Source organism: Natator depressus, chromosome 27 (genome assembly GCF_965152275.1).
Source record: "Natator depressus isolate rNatDep1 chromosome 27, rNatDep2.hap1, whole genome shotgun sequence".
NCBI classification, from domain to species: domain Eukaryota; kingdom Metazoa; phylum Chordata; order Testudines; family Cheloniidae; genus Natator; species Natator depressus.
Window position 1 is genome coordinate 8,443,333 of NC_134260.1, and position 21,969 is coordinate 8,465,301.

The 21,969-nt window shown below is 59.9% G+C and overlaps 1 protein-coding gene across 2 annotated transcripts; it reads left to right on the forward strand.

Moving 5' to 3' along the window:
* The first annotated feature begins 3,185 nt into the window (after nucleotides 1-3,185).
* ATXN7L3 (ataxin 7 like 3) lies at nucleotides 3,186-19,101 on the forward strand. 2 transcript variants are annotated; one of them, XM_074940956.1, is made up of 13 exons: nucleotides 3,186-3,216; nucleotides 6,600-6,712; nucleotides 8,781-8,913; nucleotides 11,706-11,877; nucleotides 12,496-12,593; nucleotides 13,513-13,535; nucleotides 14,141-14,207; nucleotides 15,447-15,478; nucleotides 15,788-15,856; nucleotides 16,882-16,925; nucleotides 17,210-17,281; nucleotides 18,213-18,346; nucleotides 18,672-19,101. In XM_074940956.1, the coding sequence occupies exons 2-13, from the start codon at nucleotides 6,662-6,664 to the stop codon at nucleotides 18,818-18,820; spliced, it is 1,044 nt and encodes a 347-aa protein (XP_074797057.1). In that variant the 5' UTR covers nucleotides 3,186-3,216; nucleotides 6,600-6,661; the 3' UTR covers nucleotides 18,821-19,101. The 2 variants fall into 2 exon arrangements, with proteins under 2 accessions (XP_074797057.1, XP_074797059.1); XM_074940958.1 differs by having other exon boundaries at nucleotides 14,162-14,207.
* Nucleotides 19,102-21,969: the final 2,868 nt, after the last annotated feature.

Sequence of the window (21,969 nt, forward strand, 5' to 3'; positions counted from 1 at the left end):
ATATTTGCCTAATTTTACAACAGGCTACGTAAAAAGCCCTAGTGAAGTCGGTATCAATGAAAATTTCATACCGAGAAAATGAGAACGTCGGCAGTTTTTCAGTACTAGTGGGTCTGTGGGACTTTTGTATGTTTATGTCTGATTGCGTAAGCAAGTCGTTTTTAAGTGAGGTCAAACTTGGGGTGCGCAAGACCAGTCAGACTCCTGAAAGGGGTCCAGCCGTCTGGGAAGGTTGAAAACCACTGGTCTAGGCAAATGATTTTCAAACTGGGCATCCCTGGAATACTGATACCCAGTGGAGCCTCAGCTACAGACTTAAATACGCCCACTAGTTTATAGGGGTTCCAAAACCCATACGGGATGCTTTGTGCCGTCCTTCCATAAGGTGTAAGGCGCTCTGCTACTCCAGAAGCTGGGGTTGCTTCTCCATTATCCTGTGCTGTGTAAGCAAAGAGGGTGTATAAAAATCCCCCTCTGACCTGGCCCTGTCTTACATTGATTCCACACAGGTGCGAGTAGTTACACATGGTGCAGGGCAACAGATAATTCAGCCCATTGGCTTTTTGGAGGCGATTTAAACAAAGGTCTGGCCATTTATGACAACTGAAGTTGCCGTGGGACTTCCTAGGAGGGTCAGGGTGTTAAAGCAGAAACCCGCCCAAATTCCAGAACAGGTAAATGCATTGCACTTGCTGAATTCTCCCTGCATTAGCAATTTAATACGAGAATGGTCATTTCCTACCCTAAACCGTTACACAGAATGGGTTGTGTGCTGTTAAGCAGCGGCCAAGCTCCAACCCAGCGGTGGTTGCATTTCCACAGCAAATTAAATGATTCCTCTGTGTTTATACCCAGGGTCTGGGGGCTGCACAGGTGTTACTAAGGCCAGGATTTCTGCTCTTGGTGATGATGAGCGTGGAGGAAAGAACCCAGCCTGACTCTCAGCTCCCAGGGGAGTTTGCAGGGGTGGCAGTTAGCGAAAGAATCTTTCCAGGACAGCTGTGCACCGTGGATCTGGAGGGACTGAGACCCAAACCTGGAACTCGACTTTCAGAATCACTTTTCAGAGCAGAATCACACTTTCTGCTATGGGCTGCCTAGCAACCGTTGCTAGGGTAGGACCAGCTTCCACTAGTACAGAATTGGCCTGCTGCATGGGTGAAACCATGCTGGCTACCCCCAGAGTCTGTGCTCAGGAGAGGCCCAAGGCTGGAAGAACAAAGGCACCTGGAGCTGGGTGGGAAGCAGCACTGGAATTGCGGGGTGCTGTAGGGTCAGGAGGAAAGGGCCTCTGCAGGTTGAAGCTCGTCCCCTACCTCGCAGGTTACAGCTACCGAAGAGTTTCTACCAGTTCCTCACTTTCCTGAGCACTAAATTTCTCCTCCCCAATGGTGGGCAGCTCCGGGGAGAGATCTCACTTGGACGAAGTGCAGCTGACCTGTCTCTGGGCACTAAGGTGAGGTCGCTCATGTGCGAAAGGTGGAATTAGCCCTGCTAAGTGGTGGAAGAGGTAAACCTTCAGAGGAGGGTCCAATCCCTGCGGGAAAGTGTACATCACCCTGCCTGTCTGTTGTCAGCATACACCAGGGCCCAGCTTCCCCCAGGCCCTACCTCTTACCCGGTCCTCTGCAGCAGGGCAAAGGGAGCGTCAAACACTGCAGTAGGATGGTTGCATTTCCCACCAGTACTGCATTGAGGTAAATGACTGCAGATGGTGCAGGGCACTACAGAATCGGGCCCCAGGCATTTATTACAAGTTACTTGTCCCAGCCCACTGTAACTTACAACTGTCAGTGGAGTTCTCCTGGCCGCCTTGTTAGAGCCACAGAGAACTGTTACCTGGCAAGGTGAATGAAACCATGTGTCTGTTATACAGGGTATTTGGGGCTTGCTTTTTGCAGGGGTGCTGGGAGGGGAGGACCCAGCAAAGAGATCTGCAAATCAGAGCCCGGAGGACGCACCCGCAGGAGAGTTGGTTAGAAGGGTGTGTGCCTTTTCTAAGGGGAGACCGGAGTGGGGGGAGATCCCTTGGAGAGGGGGGCAGGCAAATTGGTTTTAGGAGGATCCCCTAGGAGGTGACAAGAGGCTGGCATGGGGAAGAGGGATACCCTGAGGAGGGGGAGTCGGCACCCTGTTAGGAGATGGAGGACACAGAAAAATGGGGAGAGGGGCAGCAGGCATGTTGAGGGGATGGGATGGGGCAAGAAGGCAGCATGCAGATGTATGTGGAGGGAGATCCTGGGGAATGGGGGGGCGCAGGCAGGCAGGTGTGGGGAGGGGGATCCCCTGGGAGGGGGGGGGAGCAGGCAGTCAGGTGTGGGGAGGGGGATCCTCGGGGGGGGGCGCAGGCAGTCAGGTGCGGGGAGGGAGATCCCCTGGGAGTGGGGGGAGCAGGCAGTCAGGTGCAGGGAGGGGGATCCTCGGGGGGGGAGCAGGCAGTCAGGTGTGGGGAGGGGGATCCCCTGGGAGGTAGGGGAGCAGTCAGGTGCGGGGAGGGAGATCCCCTGGGAGTGGGGGGAGCAGGCAGTCAGGTGCAGGGAGGGGGATCCTCGAGGGGGGGAGCAGGCAGTCAGGTGTGGGGAGGGGGATCCCCTGGGAGGTAGGGGAGCAGTCAGGTGCGGGGAGGGAGATCCCCTGGGAGGGGGGGGAGCAGGCAGTCAGGTGCCGGGAGGGGGATCCTCGAGGGGGGGGAGCAGGCAGCCCCGCCCCCACGGCCTCTTTGTGCGCTGCCCGCTCCGAGCCCCTCCCCCTCCCCTGGAATCCTCTGACACTCTCCGCCTTGCAACAATGTAGCCAGCCCCGCGCGGCGCACAGCAGCGTGAAAAAGGTGCCGGCTGCGCCGATTGGCTGCCGGCTCGCGGCCTCGCCCGCCCATTGGCGCCCGAGCCCCGCCTCCGCCGCGGCCTAGCAGGGTAGGTTGAGCCCCCCCCCCCCCCGCAGCGCCTGCCAATGCTGCTGCCGCCCGGGCGGAGGGCGCGCTAGGGCCGGGGCCGCCGCGGCTGCTGCAGGGCCGGGCTGAGCCCCCGCAGCCTGCGTGGGGGATCCGCTCGGCCGGGAGCCGGGGGGGCCCTGGCCGGGGCTGCCGCCCGCTGAATGTGCCCGGGGAGGAGGAGGCGCCGCCGGGCATGGGGAGCCGGGAGCGGGGCGGGCGCTGCTGCTAGCGGGGAGCTCGGCTCCGGGCGGCCCCCCCCACCCCGCCTCTTCCGCACAGCCGGGGTGAGTAGCCGGGGGAGGGGCTTGGGGAAGGGGTGGGGGGACGAGGAAGTGGGGGAGGAGATCGGCTGGCTGGGAGGGCCGGAGTAGCGGGGTGACTGGGTAGGAGGTCAGTGGGGGGGGGACGACTCACCGGGGGAGGGGGGCACATGGGGAGGGGAGTGAGCCGGGGCCGGGCCTCCACCTGACACATGCTGGTCTGGGCGCGGGGGGGGCGCACACTCCAGGGCAAGCCTCTGCTGAGAGCGGAAACTAATTTTGGCTGGGGGGGGGTGTCTCCTCTCTTTTGCACCCCCCGCCCTTCAGAGAGGGGCCACGGAGCATCCGCCCCAGTGGGGCTGTAGCTCGGAATCGTGGGGGGCGGGCCCGATCCTGCCTGGCAGCGGCCTCTGGCTCCCTGGCTTCAGATGGGTCGCGGGAGGGGCAGGACCCCGGTGCCAGCTCCGTGGCTCGCTTCCTTTTGTGAAGCTAATCAAGCTCTGGACCTGCCTGGTGCCTTACGACAGGCAGCCAGGGAGAGCCCCAAACTGTTGGCAGCCCCTGGGAGTTGGTCTGGTCTTTGTACCCATCCCCCTGTGTCCACAAGCCGCTCCCTGCTTGCCAAGGGGGTGGCGGGGGGGGGGGGGGGGGCTGCACTGGGAGAGATGCACAGTGGGGCTTACAAAGGGAAGAAGCCAGTTTTGAAATCGGTATTTCCTCTTTCTGGCTTGTGGGAGCTCTCCCCCGCCACAAGCCCTGAGAGTGCAGGAAACCTGGGGCCGCCCCTGGGGCTGCTTCTGGACCCCCTGAAAGGTGGGGTGGGGAGCTCCGCAGGCCTCTTTCCTCTCTGCGCCATCCTAGCCTGCCATTGGCATGATGCAGAAGCTGGCAAAATGGCTCCTAACTGGATGGCTCGGTTATTTACTGGGTGTATGTGTGGAGGGGCGGGGAGGTGTGGTTCCCCAGGCTGCCCTCTTTTAATATCAGATCCATTTCTCACCCCCCCACCCCCACCCCCCACAGCTGCTTAACACCTGTCAAACTTCTGTGATCTCAGGTCCATCTGTTCCTGGGAAAGGTGATGCAGCAGAATTGCTTCTCGTTGATGTGGGAAGCCGGGGGCCTCCTGCCCTGCTCCTCTGGGCAGATTATTCCAAAGAGGGGTGCGGGGAGAGGCAGATAAATGTGGACTTTTCCCAAGAGCGGGAACGCTCCGACCTTCCTTCGACTAGCCGGGGGTCATGCCTCTGCCCCATGGCTCTTGCAGGGGTGCAGACTCAGGAAGGCGCTGACAGAGCGGGGGCAGCAGTGCGGGCCCCTGGCAGTGCCTTCTCCTGCCCAGCTGAGTTGACTCCAGCAGACAGAGATGTCTTCTGTTGCGGGTGCCCCAGTTGCGGTGGGGGGGGGAAGCTGTTGGCAGGGCTCCTGGCGCGGAAAGGTGGAAGGAGCGCCCTGTTCTCCACGCTGCTTCCTGTCTCACGGCTGGCGTGTCTCAGCCTGCTGGTGCTCTCGTCCCGGCCCTGCAGGCTCAGGTGCTGTGCCCTGGCGCAGGGCCCGAGTACTGTGGTCTCTTTCCTTGCGCCGCTTTGCCTTCTCCGCCGTGTCGGGATTGTTGTTTTCCTAGGCTGGGGCACTGAACTGGCCTCGGGGAGAGCTCTCGGACTCCACCAGCCCGCTGGCCTGAGGCGTGGCATCTCGGGAGGATTGACTGGGGTGTCACGCTTGAAGCTGTGTTTGGGGTCCTGTTATTTATTTGTATTCCAGTAGAGACCCCAACTGAGACCAGGGCCTGAGGGACTGTAAGTACAGACACAGATTAACCCTGCAGCATGGTCCAGTGGGCTGGGACTCAGGAGACCTGGTTTCCGTTCCTGGCCTGCTGGGTGACTTCAGGGGAGTCACTTAGCCACTCTGTGCCTCAGTTTCTCCATCTGAAAAACAGGGAGAATGATATTGACCTTTGAGCTCTACTGTTAAGAGGCGAGCGGTGGTGGTAGCATTTAATAAAACGCTTGCGGTGCAAATAGACGAGACGGACAAAGGGTGGGAGGGGAAACGGACACAGAGCACAAGTGACTTGCCCAAGGTGTCGTAGCAGTGGCGGAGCTGACACTAGAACTGGTCTCCTGAGTCCCACTCCAGCGCCCTGGGTGGTGCTGTCTGGCCTGTACATCCCCTAACCCAAGGCTTGGAGGAAGAGGTGATGGGGATTTAGGGACTGGAGACAACACCTGCTGTGAAATAGTGACCGGTGAAATGCTGTTAATGGCTTTACCAACGAGAGGGGTGTGCTTTTGTTTCTGTTGGCTGAGCTCCTCTTGCACACATGGGGGTTCCTCACATCCCTCCGTTCCCCCTGCTCCCTGCCAAGTTCTTTGGGTGCTGCCCTCTCATCCCCCTCTATTTTGGGGGCTCCCTGCAAACCCCCAAACTTCCTCCCTCATGCCAGGGACTGTCCCCCTCCCCCCCGCTTTCCTCCTCGGCCTCCCCATTATTCCTTCTTTATTTCCTATCTGGGCGGGAAGGGAGTCCATGCTAAACTCTATTGCGAGGATGGGCAGAGCTGACCTGGGGTGCTGGAATGTGTTAATGGCTGCCATCTGCCGGTGCTTTGATCTATAGACCATTACAGACCTGGTGGAAGCTGACTGGTCTGCCAACTAGATGCCAGGGGCTCTGTGGGTCCCCTGTTTTCCCCCTTCCAGTTTGCCTATTTTGCACCAAAATCCACAGGGGTCTGCCTACTGCTGCCAAGGAAAACCTGGTCTCTGGCGTTATTTTCGCAGGCCTCCCAAAAGGAGGGGTCTGTTCGGTGAGCAGCCGGAGCAGCTCTCGTTTCCAGGACAACCTCTTCTGAACCAGAACTGCTTAACAAAGCACCGGTGTCCATTGCGTTCGGCCCACTGTGCCGGTCTGCGTGCAGGGGCCTGGGCCTTGACTGGCGTTCCTAGATGCTGTGGTCCTAGCAATAAGTAATAATGCGAGCAGACCCTGCTTTCCTTACGCTTGTGCCCAGCCATCCTATTACAGCCCCTTGCATCAGAACCGGCTGCACTGGTTGGCGACCCCCAGCGCCCTCTGGCTAGCACGTGGGGCTGGTTTGGAACAGCCCAGACTCAGTTGTGGGCGGAGGTTGTGCCCGGTCGGGGTGCAGGTGCTATCCGTGCCCCAGCGGCTGATACCGGTGCTGGGAAACGGCACCTCCTGTGTCCCCTGTTTGCAGGTCGCTGATCTAGTCAGACTTTCCCCCTCTGCCCGACGCAGGGTTGTCTCTGTGATGTGTTCTCAAATGACCCGCCTGATGGGGCTTCCCGTGGGAGATGGCTGCTTGGGCGGTGGGCGCTCTTGAGTGGGGTTTGACGGGGATCTTAAGCGCTGACTTGTTTCTCCGCTTCTTGTCCGTGCAGCGGCATCCCAGCCTGGCCTGTGCTATGTGCATTCAAAGCGTCTTCTCCAGTAGCGTTTGCAAATGAAAATGGAGGAAATGTCTTTGTCTGGCCTGGATAACAGCAAGCTGGAGGTAAGCGGGAGTGAGCCGTGGCCTGCAGGACTCCAGAAAGCCACTTTCCCTTGGAGAATCCTTCCCGCTGTCCTGGCCTCGGGATTTAACGAGTCCGTTTTACTCTGTGCAGAATTGTCCCCTTCTCGCTCCATGCAGCAGGCAGATCTGCTGGCTGATCAGTGAGCAAGGCGTGTCTTTGCCACTCCTCTCAGCCCTGCGGAGCCAACAGGATTCCAGGCTGCATTAGCCACAGAATCTCTTTGAGTTCCAGTTTCAGGGCTGCAGCCTAAGCTCAGCTACATGGAGGCGACCCTGGGGATGCAAGGGGTGGGGTGGGTAGAATTTGTCTGTTACTGGGGGTGATGCCAGGAAGAGCCAAGCCTGACTCGTGGGTCCTGAAATGCCAGGAATGTGGATTCCTATAGTGCTGGCCGTTGACCCCTCTTTGGTGCATCCAAGGGGAGGGATGTGGCAAATCGCTGGGAAACCAATGACACTAAGTCGGAGGGTGTGGCAGAGGGAACATCAGTGAAAATGAATTCCTTCGCTTGCCTAGGGAAGGTGAAAGAACAGGCCCCTGGCCCACAGCTTTACATGTGTGCCTGGGGCTGTCCAACAAGCCAACAGGGCTTTCCCCAGGAGGGAGGGCAGCCTTGCAGTGGGCAATGCCTGCTGGATTCCTGTGGAGAGGAGGGACCCCTCTTTCAGGGTGCAGGTGCAGGCCGCTTCCTTGCAGCATTAGTGAGGAAGCAGCCGGGTGTCCAATTCTAACTGGAAGCTGGGGGTGGGGGCGCGAGAATCCACCTCACTGGGCCCCCGATTCTGCCTGTCCTGAGCTGACCCCTCTAGGAGGGGAAGAGTCTGGATTTGCAGAAGGATGTAGGTACATTCAGACTGTGCAACTTCATCCCAGAACGAGGAAGGTGAGAGAGCCAGAAGGCTGCTGTCTTGGGGGGGCCGGGGGGAGAGCTGAGAGCCATGAGACTTCCCAGGGTAGCTGCTCTGCGCTTGCTTCTGCCCCTCCTGTTGCCTTCTGGGGGAAGAGAGCAGGGAAAACTCCCTGATCCCAGACTCTTCCCCCTCTTACTGCAAATATACCTCCTTGGCTGGGAGTAAAGTGGCGACAGCTTTGGGTGGGAGAGGACGTGCAGCTGGGCACTGCGTAGCCCCCCGTGGGCACCTGCTCCAGCATCGTGGCGTCTGCTGGGACGGGCAGAGAACACGCTCAGGAAAGATGGCAGCAGTTGCTCTGGGGTACAGTGCAAGGGGCGGGGGTGTGAGTGGGGGGCAGTGGGGAGGGGCACCGATTCTTTGCAAGAGTGGCGGTGGTGCGCATCCCTGGGGGGTGGGGGGAACATGTTGGTTGTTCCCAGTGCATCTTGTGCAACTCTCCAGTCCGAGTGCATGCTGCTTTATTTCCATGCTGATCAGAAGCCCGGGGTCCTCCCCCCCGGCCCCCGCCTGCTGGTGCATTGTATGAGCTGACCCAGGGAGAGGGAGCCTGTGCGGGGAACCTGTTGCCTACAATGGCCGCGAAGGGTCTCTCCCCAGGTGTGCATGTAAGGGAAATTCTGCATGATGCAGAGACGCGTTGCGTGGGTATCCCCAGTGTCCCCGGGCAGAGGCTCAGTAAGCGCTAAAAACTCAAAAACCCAAACCACAAAAACCCCACCAGTGGTGGTAAGGGCAGAGGGGCCAGCGGCGAGTAAATGTTTTTTCTGCTGCTGCTGTGGATGGCTGTTGGGACATCTGCACCAAGCTCTAGGAGAAGTCTTGGATCTGCCATTCAAACCCCCGACGCAGCGGTGGCCACTCAAATCAGCCACTATCCTGCTGTGGTATTTCCTGTTCCGGGCCCGATCCCGGTGGGGGCTGAGCAACCTCAGAAGCCTCTTCTTCCCCCTCCGCCCCCCCAGTTCCTTGCAGTCGGACCCGCTAGGTATAGGAAACGTTGCACGGTCTCGGGCAGCATGGGTGGCTGTTGTGACCTGGGCTGTTGAAAATGGCAAGGGGGGGGAATTTCACCCGGTGGGATGCAATCGGGTCTCCCTCCCCGCTGCTTCTCACCGGCTCTGTTGGGCCCCAGGCCATCGCTCACGAGATTTACACGGACCTGGTCGAAGATGCCTGCCTGGGGCTCTGCTTCGAGGTGCATCGGGCAGTCAAGTGCGGTTACTTCTTCCTGGATGACACGGACCCCGACAGCATGAAGGATTTCGGTGAGTTCCCTCTAGGGCCCTTCCCTGCTCCCTTCCCGCTCCTCAGGCTTAGTGGGGCAGAACCGGCAGGAGCATCCTCGAAGGATTTAAAGGGATGTGCCAACTTGGCCCTTTAGAAATGGCGAATTGAAAGCCGGGATCCGGTTTCTGATGAGGCCCCTTCAGATAGCAAAGCCTGATGCTTCCAGAAACACCCTTGAAGGTCACTTTGAGTCAGGTCTGCTCCCCCGATGAGCTTTGAAAGGGCCTTTTTAGCAAGGGAGAGACAGAGCTGCAGTAGCTGCCCAGCGACAGGGTAAACTGGCCAGGCACGCAGTGCGGGCCCACGCGCAGAGGGAGTGAACTTGAAAAAGACTCAGGTGGGCACCCAGTCGGGATACAGGGAACCATCCTGGAGCAGATCAGTGGTCCATCTAGACCAGTGGCTCTCAACCTTCCCAGGTGGCTGGACCCCTTTCAGGAGTCTGATTGGTCTTGCGTACCCCTCAGTTTTCACCTCACTTAAAAACAGCCCGTTTACAAAATCGGACATAAACATACAAAAGTGTCAGAGCCCCACCAGTACTGGAAAATTGCTGCCTTTCTCCTTTTTACCGTATAATGATCAAATAAATCAACTGGAATATAAATATTGTACTCACATTTCTGTGTATAGTCCATAGAGCAGTATAAACAAGTCATTGTATGAAATGTTAGTTTGTACCGGCCTTGCTCGTGCTTTTTATGTAGCCTGTTGTAAAACTAGGCAAATATCTAGGTGAGTTACCCATACCCCGCTTGAGAACCACTGATCTAGACCAGTATCCTGTCCCTGACGTTGGCCAGCACCAGCTACGTCAGAGGAAGATGCAAGAAACTACGGCGGGAGGCCGTTATGGCATAACCTGCCCATGAGGAAAACATCTTCCTGACGCTGTTCATTAGAGGCTGATTTCTGCCCTGGAGCAGGAGGCTTGTCTTTTAATCCTTATTTTCCTCCAACTCCTCGGAGTTAGGCCTTGGCTAAGCACAAGAATTGTACCAAGTGAACTAGTCGCTTAAGGGGAGGCCGCCTTCCTCGTATGCATGCAGGGATCCTGGTATAAAGCTGCCGCACATGGGTGTAGCTTATCTGGTTCGAGAAGGGGAGTAAGCTGTGCGGGCACAAGGCGCCTTTCTACCAGTTTCACTGTCTCTGCACTAGGGCTTGCACCAGTATAACGAGACCGGTTAAAATTTGCACGCCAGTTATATCAGTCCAAACCCTGTGAGTCGCTCAGGCTACAGCGTGGCCTTAGGCGTGTGGTTATTGTGCCAGGTACAGACGTCGGAGAAAGGCCGCGGTTTTCAAACCGCTGGGGTCCCTCTGAGCCGTCGCTCCGTGCTTTTGGCATTGCAGCTGTTCTAGGCAGCTGCATAGCTCGGCTGATCAGCACTCTCCCTTCCTGGGTTCCATGCCACCGAGCGAGGGGACTGAGTTATGGGCCCCGGGGGGCGGGAATCCCAAAGAAATCTGCCAGTCTCCACTGACTATTTATAAAGTGTGATGTGTTTGCAGTCAGGTTGGGCTCCCTCTTCCTGACACGAAGTGAGGAACCGGTTTACAGAGACGTTCCCAAGTGCATCACTTCGTACCGGGTTATGTAGAAACCTTAACGCGCTCAGCCACCTCGGGGCCTGTAAGCACGGCTTGGGTAGCAGAGGGTCAGACGCTAGAAATGTATCTAAACCTCGGGCTTGGCCTTTCGATGAAATTTTCCTTTGCCTGACCAAACCCCTAGGGCAAAGTCACTTGTAGGCATCAGCATTGGCTATGCTCACAGGGATCTGTGTCTCTTGCGGGCGAGGGGGGCTCTTGCAGGACAGCAGGAGAACCTCCATTTCTGTAGCCTCAAAAGGGGGTGGGGGGGAAGGGGGCTGTCTGGGGACTGGCTCTTAAACTGACCTGGTTCGTGAGGGTGGAAGGAGGGTTTTACTGTCATCAGAAAAGTGACTGTGTAAAAACAGCCTCTTCTCGGCACACGGCTCCTTGGGGTCCCAGCTACCAATGTTACTGAAACAAACGTGTCGCTTCCCCCCGCGACCGCCAGGCAGGCGAGGGAGCTGGAGCGGATTCGGCCCCCCATTGCTGTGTATCCGTATTTGAGTACAGACCCCGACTGAGATTGGGCTCTGGAGCAGCGCTTTTCCAGTCAGTCTTCGGGGCCCCCTCTTGCCTCAGTTTCCCCCCCCCCCCCAGTTAATCTTGGGAGGCTGGTTTCTGCCAAGGAGCTCTGGAGGGTTACTCAGCCTAGCGAGGCCTTGCTGCTAGCCCTTTCCTGGCTGTTTTTCCGCTCTCACTTCCAAGGCTGCCCTGGTATCCCTCGGCTGGCCTGGCTGGTCATCGCATGCTCCCCATCCTGCGGCCCGTGCATTTATCCTGGGGAGCTGGGCTAAGCCTAGCATGCATGTGGCAGAGCCCCATCCCCTTAAAGGGCCAGCTCATCCTGCGGCTGGCCCCCATGGTGCTCGGTGCTGTACGTATTCCCAGGTCCCAGGTGGAGTTGGCAGCTCTGTGTCCCGAGTCTGCTCGGAGTCTGTGGGAGAAGGGGTTCTCTCGGTACCTCCCCAGGGCCGGGTGCTGGCCCGCTGTTAAGGCGGGTGAAACTTGGGCTCTCCCGCAGCCTATTGACAATCGGAGCAGACTCTCCGAGCAAGCTGGAGCGTTGTGTGGCTGGTGGGAGTGCTCAGGGATGTGGCGGTGGGCGCTGCTGCCCCCCATGCCTGCCCCGTGGCACCAGCAGGGCTGATGCTTGTGCCCCCCTCTTCCTCAGAAATCGTGGACCAGCCTGGCGTGGATATCTTCGGCCAGGTCTACAACCAGTGGAAGAACAAGGAGTGCGTGTGTCCCAACTGCAGCCGCAGCATCGCTGCCTCCCGCTTCGCCCCCCACCTGGAGAAGTGCCTGGGGATGGGTCGGAACAGCAGCCGGATAGCCAACAGGAGGTGAGGGCTGGTCGCGGGGGCTGCTGGTCACAGAGCCCTTTTCAGCTACAGTCCAGACCGCAAAGGGGTCGTGGGCACCGAGCCAGCGCCCTGCACCGGATGTATCCCCCCTCGGGGAAATCGAGGCCTAGGGAGACTTAGCGGGGTGTTCCAGTGAGTCTGTGGCAGAACTGGGTGTAGAACCCAGGAGTCCTGACTTAACCACTAGGCCACCCTCCCTTCTCTGAGCTGGGAACAAAACCCAAGAGTCTTGATCCTCTTCATTTGCTAACTGCTGGCCCCGCCCCCCTCCCAGAATCAGGAACAGGACCCAGGAGTCCTGAGGCCCATTTCCCTAATTGCAATTAAATTTTTTTGTAAAACCTAATTGTTGAAACCTCCAGGCACTGTGTTTAGCCCCCTGCGTGCCCCCCTCCCCCCCCCCCCCCCCGCAACCTGTTTTGTGCAGTTGGGTTTGTTGCTCAAGATGCTCCTTGCCCCTCTGCTGATCTCCATGGACGTGGAGCTTTGTGGGGCGGCTCGGTGTCCCTCTACCTTGGGCCGTCTGCGGGGGGTAGGTGGGGGGCAGGCCTCCAGAGCTGAGCACCCTCGTGGCTGTGCCCCCCCCCCCCCGAACAGGATCGCTAGCAGCAACAACATGAACAAATCCGAGAGCGACCAAGAGGACAACGATGACATCAACGATAACGACTGGTCCTACGGCTCCGAGAAGAAAGGTAGCGCGGCCGGGGGTGGAGGTGGGGGGTCCTATCGCGGTCTCTGGGCAGTGCAGAGCGAGCGGGTGGGAGGTTCCTCTACTGCGTATCCGTCTTTGTGCAGTAAGGGCCAGATCACCCCGCCCCCAACATCCAGAGGGCTGGGCTGTGAAAGATCTCCCCGGGGAGCCATGTTGAGGGGCAGTGTGAGAGGTAACGGGGTTCCTACCCCCCATACCTTAAGCCTGTGGGGCCTGCCCTTGACTTGCTTATCTGTGGGGCAGATGTTGGTGCCCAGCACCTTGTGCCCAAGGTCACAGGGGGGGTTTGGGGCAGAGCCAGGAAGTGAACCCCGATGTCCTGAGTCCCCGCCCAGAGCCGCCACCACAAGCCTGCCTTGCCTCTCCGTGGGGGGCTGGGACATAATCTTAGTTAGCGCCTCGTTGGGGGGTGGTCTTGGAATGGGTGGCTCAGGCCTCCTTCCGGGGGCCCCCTTGCTCTGCGTTCCGTCCCCTGCACCCCAGCCTGTCTCTGCCGGTTACCCAATGTCCTCGTGCAGCCAGCTCTGCGGCCGCTTGGACGCCAGGCTGAGAGGAGCCTGGGAGAGCGAGCGAGCCTGTCTGTGTGTTCTGCCCCTCGGGAGCTGCCTAGCCTGCATGAAGCCCTTGGAGCAGCACGGCTGCGGCCGGGTGGTGGTGCGGGCTGGCGCCGAAAGGGTTAAAGCCAAGCAGCGCGGGGTTTGGCTTTCGGTCCCTTCTGGCCATCCTGTCCCATCCCCGTTTCCCACCCGGGTCGCTCCCGCAGGACCTGGGCCTTTTCAGCTCTGGCCCGCTGGCTCTCCTGCCTCTGGAGGGGACGGGCTCCGAGGCTGGTTTGGACGTTGTGCGATGGTGGCACTGTTAGGGCTAAAGAACGTTATTCCTTTCTCCTCCCTTCCTAGCAAAGAAGAGGAAATCCGATAAGGTACGTTCTGCGTGGCTCATGCTAAAGGGGCGAGGGAATGTAGGGTCGGGGGTGAAGAGGTGCTCACCCCTCGTTTTTGCAACGCGGGGGGGGGGGGGGGGGAGGAGGAGACCCATCAGCTGCGAGCGCTGGGACGCAGGCTGGCGTTGGGTGCGTGGGGTCTGCAGGGTACGTACTGGCAGTGGGGCAAAGGAAGCTTGGCCCGGGGGCATGGTCCTGCCTTGATCTGCATGCCCCATGGTGTCTCTAGTGCCTGTCCAGGGTGCAGAGGACGTCTCCTCTTCTTGGGCCCTCGTGCCGGGAGCTCGGCTCGGTGCTCGGGGGGGGGAGGAACCCCGGAGCCCGAGGCCATGCTCCGTTTGCACTGTGACCGCATCAGGGAGCGAGACTTTCTGTGTGTGCTGTTGGGGCTGTCAGGACACCGCAGCTCTGCCCCTTCAGTTCTGGTCCCAGGTGAGCGCGTTCCCTTGAATAACCAGGGGTGAGGTTTGTGGGTGTGAATGCCCAGATCCCCGGGGCTGGCTGTTCTTCTCCATGGGGCTGGGCGGGGAAGGGGACAGGCAAGGTGCACTCAGACCCCGCTTCGTTCCTTCTCTTCCCCAAAGCGTTTGTCTGCCTTATTCCAGAACCCCAACTCGCCCCGGAGATCGAAATCCTTAAAACACAAAAATGGTAAGTGGTGAGGGGGCGGAGCACCTTGGCGGAGGGGGCGGGGCTTAGGCCGGCTGGCCCTGCCTGGGGCTGGCGCTCCCCACTGCTTCTGGGAACGGGGCCTGATGTCTCTGCGGGGCGGCCCGGTGCAGCCAAGTCCTGCCATGACAGCGACTGTGTGGCCGGCCAACTGCGATGCTGGAAGGGGGAGCAGTAGCATGGCAGGGCATTGGGGAGGAGCGTGGGGGGGAGGGATAGCTCAGTGGTTTGTGCATTGGCCTGCTAAACCCAGGGTTGTGAGTTCAATCCTTGAGGGGGCCATTTAGGGATCTGGGGCAAATATTGGGGATTGGCCCTGCTTTGAGCAGGGGGTGGGACTAGATGACCTCCCGCGGTCCCTTCCAACCCTGATATTCTGTGATTCCTTGGGGAGAGCCCATGGGGAGGCCAGCGGGCTGCTGGGGGAGGCCTGGCCAGTTCCTCACCTGTGCCCCAAGAGAACGCACTGTCCTGGCCCTGAATGGGTCTGGTTCTGGGCCGCGGAGCTGCTGCCTGCCCCAGCGTAGTCTGCCCCTTTCTCTGATACGTGTCCCACCCCCACCCCGTGGGTCACTGGCGTCTGGGGGTCCCCGCCGGAGAAGCAGACAGCTGTGGCAGAGTTTCCCCGGGAGGATCCTGTGGGAACTGTGGGGTTGCAATGGACTCTGGAGGCTGCCGGCAGTTCCAGGGCACCCCCTGCTCATGCCCCGGGCGGGGGGCTCTAGATGGCTGCTGGCTTGAGCTCCTCTTCAAGGAAGGGGTGGGGGCAGGGGTTTGCCCAGCGCCCCTCCCTGCTGCCCAGCGCCCCTCCCTGCCTTTACCAAATGCGCTGGCTTCCTTTTCTCTTCTATGCCCAGCTCGAGGCTCTGCCGTGGCTCACTCCGCTGTTCCTGACTCTTCTCCTCCCCTGTGTGCTGGGCCCTCCATCCGTCTTCCCCCAACGCCCTCTTCCCATAGGCCTCTCTCACGCCCCCTAAGCCTGCTTCTCCTGGGAACGCCCCCACCCCCAACCTTTGCCTGGCTGAGACAAAGGTCCCTGGGGCAGGGACTGGCTTCCCAGGGGCTCTGTCCCGCACCATGGGGACACATGCAGGGCTGCTCGGTGGCTCTCCAGGCCCAGGCAGGGAGGGTGGGAGCCTGGCTGGGGTTGGAGCCCCCATCTCTCCCTTTGCCCAGAGTGACGGCCGCATCACGTGTCTCACCATCTCGTCCTCTTTTCAGGGGAGCTCAGCGGGAACTCGGATCCCTTTAAGGTGAGTGTAGGTGTGAATCCATGAGGGGTAGGGGAAGGACAGCATGGCCCAGCGGGTAGAGTGCTAGCCTGTGACTCAGGAGACCTGGACTCTATTCCCAGGTCTGCAACTGGCCTGCTCGGTGGCCACAGGCAAGTCGCTTCCCCTCCCTGTGCCTCAGTTCCCCTCCCGCCCCTTATCTGGTGTATTTAGATTGAAGCGCTCTCAGGCCGGGGCTGGTTTACACAGCACTGGGGCCCTGACTGGGGTTAGCACGCTGCACCCCGGACGATCCTTGTGACATTCAGTCACCCTCGTGTCTCCCTGCAGTACAGCAGCTCTTCTGGAATCAATTACGAAACGCTGGGTCCCGAGGAGCTCCGCTCGTTGCTCACCACGGTGAGTAGTCCCTTGGGACGGAGCAGAAAGGGAGCAGGGCGGGGCGGGATTCGCTTGGGAGCCAGGGCTCCTGGGCTCTGTCCCTGCTGACTTGCGTTGTGGCCTGCGACTGGCCGCATGACCTTTCCCTCTGTGTCCGTTAGCCCGGCTGCAGACTGCTCTCCTGGGCAGGGAAGAGCTAAGATCCAGGAAGCGCTCCGAGCCTGACGGCGCACTTGCTGCGTGCCTTTCCCGCTTGGCTTGGGGCTTCGGCAATACGACGAGCCAGAGCGGGCGGGGAACATTGCTAGGTTGCTCCAAGACCCCTGAGAGTCAGTCATTCCTGCTTGGGTGATACAGAGCCCATGGGTTAGGGTCCAGGGATGTTGTCCAAGTAAATATCCCCACCCCTCCTTCCCCATTCCTAGCTGTTTTCCGCTGCTAGAGCCCCTCGCCTTTAATATCTGCCTGGAGCTAGGAAGCATCTGATGAACTTGTAGCTACGTTGCCTGGCCTCAGCTTCCTGACCGCATGGGATAGGGGTCTTGGCTGCTCCTCTGTCCGGAGTTTCTCCCCCAAGCCCTTCCTCTTGGGCACTGCTCCTTGTTCAAACGCTGCCTACCTCCGAAGCAGTTGACCTGCCTTGGCAGCAATGAAATTGGTGCCTGGCTGCTTACCCCTGCTGCTGTTGCCTGCTGGGCTCTGAATAGCAGCAGCAAAACTGACCAGTCGAGTTGGTTTCACGCTGCAGCTGCTTGGGGAATACCCTTAGCAGCAGCAGCCGAGGCACTAGGGCTGCCCTGCTGCAGACTAGGGAAGACAGGGCTGCATTGAACCATAGATGGAAGGTTGCCCCGGGGAGTGAGATCTTTCAAGCTCTGTGTTGCCCCCCCCGGAACCAGGGGGAACCTTGTGTCTCTGGTTGCCAAGGAAGGTCCCGTGTTAAGGGTATTTGAAAACCCCACGTAGCAATACCTCTGCGCTGGGACACCTCCGGTGACCCTCGCTGCCTCTGTGCTCGCTCAGCCCCTCTGTTCTCTCTCTAGCAATGCGGGGTGATCTCCGAACACACCAAGAAGATGTGTACCAGGTAAAAGCACCGCCTCGGGTCTCTGCGCCCTGCTCGGGGCCTTTCCGAAAGGCTTTGCTCAGCTTGGCCTCACTGCAGCCCGGGACTGCATGGGGTGGGTGGGGTCGTCTCCTCCTGTCCGAAGAGCAGCTGTTGCTGAGTTACCGGCAGACTCACCCCCCCAAAGCGTGACTTTCCGGGGTGTAGGGAGGCAGCCGGGGAGCCACGGTAGGGCTGGGAAGTCCAGGGAAGGGGAACACAAGCCACTGTGCCCTCCAGGCCTCTGAACTCCTGTGTCCCCGCAGGTCTCTGCGGTGCCCCCAGCACACAGACGAGCAGCGGAGGTCAGTCAGGGTCTACCTCCTTGGACCCTCTGCGTAAGTGCGACCAGACAAAAGCGGAGCCGAGGCGTGCCCATGGGAGATGGAAAAGGCTCCTGGGCCTGCCGCCTCCAGGCTGGGCTAGGCAGGGCCAGCTCTCTGGGCCCCGGTGGGCTCGTCTCCAGGAGACGTTTCGCGAGGCCCTGGTGTGGCGACTGTGGGCCTCGGCCAAGCACAGACAGCGAGGGCAGCAGCTCCCCCAGAGCCCGAGGCCCTGAGCAGACGAGCCCTTGTTCAGCCCCAGGGCTAGTGGGGACTTTGCCCAGCGCCGTGTGGATGGCCCCGGGGGAAGTGTCTGTCCCAGGTTGGAGGCAGGTGACTGATACGTGGGACAGCAGCCCAGGACGGGGTTTCGGAGACTGGCTGCTGGGGGCTCGGTTCCTGGAAGAGGGAGCCTGTTCCAAGTTGGGGGGTGCAGCAGAAGGCTTGACGCAGGGTGAGGGGAGAGGATCTGATTCTCGAGGGCTGTAGGGAGCAGCAGGAGGACCTGAGGACAGGGCTGTCTGCGGGAGCTGGAGCTGCTATGGCCCTTCCCCACCCTGGCCACAACCAAAACCCGGCTCCGCGGGCTGGCTTGGGGGTAGCAGGGGGTCCATAACCGAGCAGGCAGGTGGGGGCAAGCCCTTTTGAGGAACGCTTAGAACCAAAGCGCCTTGTTTGTTACCCCCACCCCAAACAAATGAAGCGGGGGGGGGCGGAAGAGGGCTGCGCCTTGCAGGAGATCCCGAGGCCTCGCTGGTGGCCAGCACATTTCCTCCCCCTGAGACCTCTGGCCCCATCTGACTGCTCACCTCGCTCTGCAGGGGAACTCACTGGCTTGTGGGGCGCGGGTTCAGAAGCAGCGTGTGGGGGGGTTGCTGTGTGCTGCTAAGGGATCTGTGGAAGGCTGTGACCCCTTACTCCCATGTGCCCCCCCCCCCCCCCCCAGCTCGCTCCCGGAAGCAGAGGGCAGCGTGGAAAACGAGGGCTTTGACGTGTCGGAGAGCCAGGCCATCATGAGCCGGCTGCAGTGGGACGGCTCCTCGGACATCTCGCCCTCTGACTCGGCCTCCTCGAAAGCAAGTAAGAACTGGGGGCTGGGGGTGGGGTCTCTGCCGGCTGCCAGGGTCCTGGGAGAAGTGCCCTGAGGATTCGGGGCAGCTCCCCGGTCCACCGTGCCCTGGGCAGAAGGGGCAGGCTGCCCTCCCTCCCCCCAGTTAATAGGAAACCCCTCTGCTTTCCTCCCAACTTGCTCCCTATTGTCCCTGCCCTGTGGGGGCCAGGCTGAGTCTCTGGGGAGTGGGGCTTTCCCCTTTGGTTTGGGGGGCCAGATGGGGCCCCGGCCCTTCCTTACCAGCTCCAGGGGCTGGGTGTGTGGCTCACATTCCCTCTTCTCCCTTCGGCCCAGGTACGAACAACTCGGAGTCGCGAAAACCCAAAAAGAAGAAGCCGCACCTGAGCCTGGTGGGGGGCACGCCGGGGCTCAGCTCCGGCAAGAAGAAGAAACCCAAACCGCCCGCGCCCCCCACCCCCAGCATCTACGACGACATCAACTGAGGGGCGGGGGCGGCCCCTGCGCCGGGCCTGTCCTGACTGTGATGGCGCCCGGGGGAGCCAGGCGGCGCCTCGTCCCCCCCCACCCCGCTCCATTGACTGCAAAGAGAGAGCGCGTCTCCAGGAATCAGACTGCACGGGGCACCCGTCTCCAGGAGGGGGCGCTGTGGAGCTGGAGGCCGTCACTGCCTGTGGGGATTGGGGGGCATGGCGGGCGTGTCCCTTCCCCCCATGTCTATTTATTCTGTGATTTTTTTTTTTTTTTTTTTGTACTGGATGTCCAATCATGACTATGTGGTGACGTCTGTCGCTTGGCAACACTAGAGACGGGTGGGGGGGACTGAGCTGATTCCACCCTGGCCCTTGAAGGGAGGCACCGGAGAGGAGGGGTGCGGGAACCGGGCCGTGCCAGCCCCGCAGCCTCCCCGCCTGCTCTGACCGACAAGCTGGAAAGGAGGGGATCTGAGGGGAGGAAAAGGCCCCAGGTGTGTCCCTTCAGAGCCACCTCCTCCAGGGAGCGGGGTTGCTGGTGCAAGAGTCCATGCCAGGGGCCCAGGGCCTTTGCTTTCAGGGTAACCCAAGCCTTATGTGACTTCTGGCTGGGCCTTGATTTGGCATTTGGGGGGGGAGGCGTTCCTCCTTCCTTCTGCCCCCAGGTGGGGAGGGGGCTGGCCGCTGACAGGTCAGCGCCCCAGCCAGGCCAGCGCTCAGGGCGTGATCTGATGTCTCCGCTGTGGTGCGCTCTGCCCGCCGGGCGGTGGCCGTGTGCCAGCCTCGCTCTGTGGCTGGTGCTCGCTGGGTGGGCCGGCCCCAGAGCGGGCACCGGTCAGTGCACTGGGTGAGGACTGCGGGGTACGGTCGGGCCCGGGGGTGTGGGAGGGCAGAGGCCCCCTCCCCATTCGGCGTGGAGGCTGGATGGTGACACACATTCCCGTGGGGGTCCCCCTCCTGGCATGGGGACGTGCTTTCGGCTGCTTAGCTCTGTGGTGTTGCTGGCGTTTGTTCTGCCATCTCTGCTTGGGGGGACGAGACTGCTGTACCGTTGGGGGGGGGGGGGTACCATCGCGATGCTTTGCCTTGCCCAGTGTTGCCCTGGGACTCCAGTCGTACCCAGTGATTGGAGGGAGCTGCTGGCTGGGTAAGTGCTGGGGCCCTCCTGCCGCTGCTACCGTGGAAAGCAGCCGTAGGGCCAGTGACAAAGCACGTGCTCCGGCTGCATCCACGGGACTTCCTTTGCCGGGCCCGTGTTCTCGCTCTCTGCACGGCGCAGGTCTCTGAGCAGCGAGGCTGGCATTGGAAGGATTCACTGCTTTAAAAAAACCTGGGGGGGGGGGGAGCGTATTCGCCCCCTCCCTCTTCCCTGCCTCCCATCTCCCCTCGAGCTTTAGGAAGGGACAAGTGAGTGCCCACTGAATCACGTGGCTTGGGCTGCCCTTTGCTAGAGACGAGCTCCTTCCTCTGCACGCTCAGAACGTGCTAAGCATGGCCCAGGCCCCATTTTTGGGGCAGGACCCCCCCCTTTTTTTTTCCCTCCGAGGACACATGGTGCTTCCTGCTGACTTGGAAAACCGAATGCTTACATTTTCAAGGTGTCTCTTACTTTTTCTCTCATCTCTGGGTGGCCCTCTGGTTTCTGATTCTCCTGGGGCTTCTTGTCACCAGGAACCAGACCTCGAGTGGGCTTCTCCTGGTGGGTCTTTTCTTGTGGCTCTTCTGCTGTCTCTCTTGAATTTCCATCTCTGCAATTCTCAGCCAGCTGAGCCATGCGCCCGTGTTTGCAGAGCAAACCTCCCAGGGAACTGAGACCCGAGCCGGCTGCTTTTATTTCCTCTAGGCCTTTCTGTGATGTGATCCAGCTGATACTTTTTTTTGCAGTTGGGGGAAGAATTCAAGTGGCGGTCGGTTTCTGAGCCTTTTGCTAATGGTGACCAGCCTTGCTGCAGGCCTGCTTGCAGAGAACCTCTCTGTCCTGCAGGTGGCAGCGTGTCTGTCTGTCTGTCTGACTCTTCCTGGACGCTTGCGTGTGTGAGCGAGGCTGTATCCGGATGCCTTGCAGGTTCCAAAAGCATCTGAAAACTGATTGGGGGGGCACCTCCAGGTTTCTCCTCTGCTTTCCCGTTGGAGCCGTGGCACTCAGCCAGCCCTCTCGTGCGTGCGGCTCTGCCCTGCTCTGCACTGAAGGGCCTGTGGGGTGCCCTCAGTGAAAGGGCAGGAACCCGAGGGCATGCAGAGCTCGCTGCTTGGATCATGGTGGGGGCTGCATGCGGAGCAATCTCTGCCGGCTGCGTCTCGATGTTCGAGGTCAAGGCAGTCACGGGGCACAGCCCTAGCTCAAAACTGGGGGGGAGTGGAGAAGGCACCTTTGACACTGAGCACATGTGTATGGCGCAGGGCCATGCTCCTGGCCTGCAGTCTGAGGCAGCCAGCTGTCTGCATAGGTATGTGCTCTGCCCAATTGTGGTTCTGGTATCCCTGCACCTTCCTTCTGTTCTGCAGGTCGCTCCCTGCGAAGGGTGGGGTGTACAGACCCAGCCTTTCCCATGTAACTTTTGTCTTGGGTCTCCAAACGCCTGAGGCACCGATCGGCTGTAAGTGGCCTGGAATGTCTGCTCCAGATCGCTGCGGGCCTCATCGCAGAACGGTGAAAATGGCTAAACCCCGATCAGTGGCTCTGCTGGCTGGCAAATATGAACTGAGTCCCGTAGTGCAAATGAGGTGTCCTGCTTCCCACAGCCTTGCTGATTCCCTGTCTAAGGTAAACTTTATGAAAGGCACCTGTCTGACCCTAGGAAACCTTTGTTCTGAGCTAGACTCTGACCTGTGCTCCCGTGTCTGTCTCCTAAACTCCAGCCATTATGTCTTTAGAAGGAAGGCTCTGGCTGCAGAGAACAGGGCTCTGGGGAAGAGGGTCTTTAATTAGAGAGGAGAGGAATCCCCCCAAGTTAGGTGTCCATTTGGGCTTGGGTGCGAGTAGGTTAATCACAAGTTGCCTATTCATCCTGTGCCCTTCTTGGGGGAGGGAGAGAGTCTAGTTTTTAATCTAGGTTAAGAATCATGATAGTCTTGAATGGTGGAGGAATTTATTAAAGGGGTGGCAGAGATTCGGGGTGCGAGCTGGAGGCAGGTGTCACATGCACAAGCATTTGACCCTG